This window comes from Plectropomus leopardus, unplaced genomic scaffold (assembly GCF_008729295.1).
Source record: "Plectropomus leopardus isolate mb unplaced genomic scaffold, YSFRI_Pleo_2.0 unplaced_scaffold4865, whole genome shotgun sequence".
NCBI lineage: Eukaryota > Metazoa > Chordata > Actinopteri > Perciformes > Serranidae > Plectropomus > Plectropomus leopardus.
Genome location: NW_024653386.1, coordinates 1 through 5,211, shown reverse-complemented (window position 1 = coordinate 5,211; position 5,211 = coordinate 1). Strand labels below are relative to the sequence as shown.

Sequence of the window (5,211 nt, the reverse complement as noted above, 5' to 3'; positions counted from 1 at the left end):
ATCTCCAGCTGCACTACTTTTTTTCCACTTGTTGTAAAATAAACAAGTTTGAAACCACGTTTCTTGCGGATGTCAACACGGCCTTTGTGAATCTCACCAACGGTTTACATAAAGATCAGCGCGCCCAGCAAAACAGAGTGAGTCATTTCATTCTCTACTTTTCACTTCCATTTCTGACCAATGAATCCTGCAGAGAGTGCTGGACTTGCACCGTAGCACTTGTTATCGTGCACACCTGACACCTGCTGTTTCCCTGAACACCCTCCCCCCCGCGCGCACACACACACACACACACACACACACACACACACACACACAGTAGCCAGTGACTCGTTATTTTTCATCATTGATCCATGCAGACAGGTACAGTGACAACAACATGATGTTTGTGTTTTGCATTTTTGCATTCAGATTTTATTTTTTTAGCCATACATAGCTCCGACCTTAGAGGGTCCTTTGTACCAACCCCCCTTTATCAGAGCATTTGAATAAAAATATTTGACTTTTTTGTCATAGTGGGAATAACCAAGAATCTTACTTTACTGAATGTGACTGGAAACACAAATACACTGTTGATAGAGGGCGAGGGAACAGAGTGATACTTTCATTTATTGTTTTTCTGTATTTTAGCAAAATATAGTGATTTTGGTGGGAAAAAAAGGAAAATGCAAACCAAGTATTCACTGCTGTGTCGACTGACACTTCCAACAGTATCTGACCGTCCTATCAGACGCCTACATCATAATATTTGACAACTTGGCGTGTATTACTGACAGCTATGTGTCAAATAGTATAAAATGTGTGTTGCAACAAGGAAGTTTTATCCATCTTGTGTTAAAAAAAACAAGTACAAAACAGTTCCCAGTTTGACATTTTCGCCTCGTACAGGCTGTTATCCACATCCGGATGGGAGATGTCCATTTGACAGGGGAAACATGACAGAGAGAAGTGATAAAAACTGAGATTTTGTACTTCACTTCCTCTTCCTCCTCTTCAGGGCCTTCCACTCTCCCTCCTGTGTGGCCAAACTGCCAAAGAGTTCCCTCACTTTCCTCTTCCTCTCTGCATCTCTGAAACACAGAATGAATACCAAAGTGAGAGGCTTTTTCACGGAAACGTTTCGGTTTACTCCTCACGGACACTGTGTGTTATCCATACCTGTTCATGACCTCAGTGAGCTTCTCTCTGGCCAGGAAGCGCGTGTCCTTTCTGATCTCCCTCAGAGCTCCTTTGAACTCCTTCTTGTACTTGTGCTTCAATCTCTCCTTCTCTCTCTCCTCTCGGGTGCTGCCACGCTTCTTTCCATAGTCCAGCCTGACAAATATTAAAAAAAATATACTTAGATATTTAAAACAGATGCGTTTACAGCACATATGCGCGGTTTCTCTTGGCTTTTTGACGTGGCAATTCATTTCGACAAACTTGTGTACCCATTAGATTACCACTTACACTTCTACAATCTTGGGTGTGAGCAGCTTTAGAGGAATCGGCTTCTTCTTCTCTAAAACCAGTCGGCTGTGAGTCACAGGAGCACTGCTGATGGTCTCCAGGATCTCACTGCAAAGCTCCTGCAACAAAACAGCAAACCTTGTTTCAACAGCAACAGCAACAGCAAAAATTGTTTCACTTGTTTATTGACATTTTTATGGCACACAGTAATCAGTGGTAGTGTGGACGTTTCAATGCCAAGTAAATATACATCAATAAATACCTCTATTGATGACTTTTAAGTAAAAAAAATGACTTAATTAAAAAATAAAAATAATAGCTATAATTGTAGCTATAGTAATACTCATACTGATAACTATAATACTGCTAGTACTACTTCTAATACAAACAAAAAATAGAAAAATAACATAAAATAGAGCGACAGTAATAGTTAGAGAAAAAATCTTATTAAAAATTAAGGAAAATAAAAATAAAAAATACAACCTGACCAATTGCGATAAGAGAGAAAATTATAAATATCATACTTTTTCTATAAGGAAAGGTAGTTGTTAAATCTGCACCCTTAGTAAACATTTACAAACCTTAATTAAGGAGAAACTGACAATAAGCTACTTTGAGAGACTAAGAGGGAGGAAAAGAAAAACAAACAAACCTGTAAATGCTCTGGTAATGTTTGGGCTGAAAGATGTTTGGAAAGCAGCGTTCTGATTGGTTGGAAGATGTGTGTAAAGGACACGAGGTCTTTGTAGAGCTGGCAGCATCTCTTCACCAGGTCAAGGCAAGTAGACAGACACATCAATCTGCGGAGAGATGCATGAACGTACGTGATCATCTCCATTTAACTGTTGCATAATAAAATAGCTCCTACATGAAACTGCTCACAACAAATTCTGTGGATAATCTTGAGTAATTGGGTCATAATTTCTGGAAAAAGACATAGCTTTTAGGTTGTTGTTGTTGTTGTTGAGAGATGGCAGACATCTCTATGGCCGATATTTCCAACATTTGGCAACTCATGCTGAAATAATAAAGCACCACAGTTAAGAAGAAAAACGTGTTTTTGATTTGGGAGTGAACCGTCCCTTTAAAGATACTTTACTGAGTAGGTATTTAGGGTTGTAGCAGTCTGAGACATAAGAATTAAACTGTATAACTGCTGTTTCCAAAGGAAACACTGAATAAATTAGTGATTATTGAAAAAAAAAACCACATTGACTTTGAAAGTCTAATCTTCGTAACTGATATCAGACACATAAATGATTCATTTGGAGTTTTTACTTTGTGACTCACAGGTTTATTTATTTTTCTTTGACAAATATAGCCAATATATGGGATTAATGTCTCTCCAACATAAACCACTCAGACTCAAAGGTGGTTATCGCATGTTATGAATATTCATTTTAGCTGAGTACAAATAGAAATGTATATTCTCACAAACTGTGCGCGATCATGGTCCGCTGCAGCCTGTTTGCGAGCTTTGCTTTGTGCCCACACACCAGCTGCTGTGTGAAAACCACACTGGCGACTCATCAGAATCACACGAGTGGATCTATCAGCTCAGAACCATACAGGTAAACACAGTATGATGGCTTATCTTACATATTTGTACATTAATGAATACCCTCATTACACATGAGTTCCTCATCAGCACTGCATCACATGACTCATTTTTCACAACATGTTGTAATCCACTTGTTTGAAGAGGAGATCTCTATATCTGGGTTATTCTGTTTATACTTTCTTAAAGAACAAATGAGCTTGTCTGTTTTTTCCCCACACAATTGAAGGTTATTCATCTTACTACCCAAATCTTACTTCCTTGTCTGGCCGTTTCATTTTTGGTGGTCGTATTGTTGTCCAAACTGAACATGAGAAGCAGTGTGAAGACAACACGTTTTCTCACACTTCATCTCCCTCCCTCTCTTCCTACTGGGCCTATAATTGTCTCCAAGCAAGCGTCGGCGCCTGTTATTACATGGTGTTGTTACATACTCAGCTCCGATTAGGCCAATTCCGGCTCACGGCCCTTTGCTGCATGTCGCCACCTCTTGTCCCCCTTTCACGCTAGTACTCTGTCCTGTCCAATAAAGGCTAAAAAATGCCCCAAAAATAATCTAAAAAAATAAATAAAGAAAAAATCAGCTGGTTCTGTTTCAAGGTAAGACTAAGAACTAGCATTGATGCGTCGCAGTTCAAAACAAAAGGAAATGTGCAACATTGCGGTTAGCTTACTTAGTTTATTTTGTATAATGATAAGTGATGGTTTTATGGGGAGTTATGTGCAAAATGTGTTAACTTTGAGCTTAAGCAGCAAGTCCTTATTTTTCAAATTTGGTTACTTACGGCCAAAAGTTGTCGCTCCTTGCTGACTGCTCACAGAGCTGTTTTACTATATTGTAGCAGCCAATTGTAAAATAGATGAGATATTAATAGAATTGTATGCCAACTAATTGAAACAGCACTGAATGCATCTATAGTTTGACCAGCTTCTTCCCCTCCAGACTTATTGCTTTCCCCTCTTACCTATGGTGATCTCTGTCGAGGTCATCTTTGAGCTCCAGGTGTTGGGTCGCAGACAGTGGGAGACTTTTCTTGCTCCAGCTCTTGCAGGACTCCGCGTCTGACAACACCAGCAGATTACTGCACTTCCCCGACGGCCTAAATGGCAGCACTACAGTGTAATCTGCAACACAATGTCAAAGTCTGTCAGATCTGCGTCTTCTTACAGCTGATGGCACCGATACATGCCTGTGGAAATGCGCTGTTAAAAAATAAGCGTGTGGCTACCTAGAGAGGTCTTGTCCTGCACGGCCAGATGCAGCATTCCAGCCAGGAAGTTGATGAGTTCAGGCAGGAAGCGCTTTGAAAAAGAGACATACTCCACTGCCAGCGAGCACAGCACTAAACCTGATGTCACGTCCTGTAATGACCTCACTGGACACTGGGCATACAAATAATAGACAAAAACATACACAGGTAAGATCACGGTGTTAGCACTGAAAACTATTACTCCACTGACGTTCGACTTTTTTGGGTGGAAATTCACTGTAACATAACTGCCATGTAAACACCAAATAAAAACGTGTTTAAGCTGCAGCTCAAGAGAAAAACAACAGTGAAATTTCATACAGCAACCTGCAAAACGTGAAATGAATAATTGAAAACGCTTGAGGTGTAAATATAAAACGCCTTGTCTCATCTGGAGAAAATCCACAGAAAAAAGACTGATGAGAGGAGGAGGCTGGATTCAAACAGAATGAGAGATGCTGAAACCCCATTAGAGGAAAGAGCAGTGAGTAACAGTACAAAGACAGCCATAACGAAGCAGATAAAAAACAAACACACTGAAGACTGCGTACCTTGGTGAGAGCCTGGCTGATGTAAAGCAGCGCTGGAGTCGTAACCGGGTGTCTGAAGTCCGATGTGGGAAAGAGCAGGGCTGTCACCTTCAGGTAGATGAGCTTGAAACACAAAAACAAACATACTGTAGCTGCATTTGTAATACACAGAGGAGAGAATGAAAAATAAATATCGCCATCTGAGACCGAGAACAAGGGCCTCATTTCACCTTCTCTGTATTTTTTTAGTTTAAGAAAAGTCACTTTAAGAATGTATACATTTCTATATTTAAATGTATATATTGAGATAGATGGGTATCTAAATATCTTTGTGTGTGCATATGTATTTTTATGTGTATCATAGTGTGTGCTGATATCAGACACTTTAATTTAATGGTTTTTAAGACATTTTCACGATAATTGT

At 39.7% G+C, this 5,211-nt stretch overlaps 1 protein-coding gene across 1 annotated transcript; it reads right to left on the bottom strand.

The window, feature by feature from the left end:
* Window positions 1–385: 385 nt before the first annotated feature.
* Window positions 386–4,910, bottom strand: LOC121939455 (nucleolar protein 14-like; the record flags this gene model as incomplete). Its single annotated transcript, XM_042482476.1, has 7 exons — window positions 386–1,070; window positions 1,159–1,314; window positions 1,450–1,568; window positions 2,102–2,249; window positions 3,973–4,132; window positions 4,237–4,390; window positions 4,809–4,910. Coding segments are annotated over 7 exons (936 nt in total), but the record flags the coding sequence as incomplete, so codon positions are not given.
* Window positions 4,911–5,211: the final 301 nt, after the last annotated feature.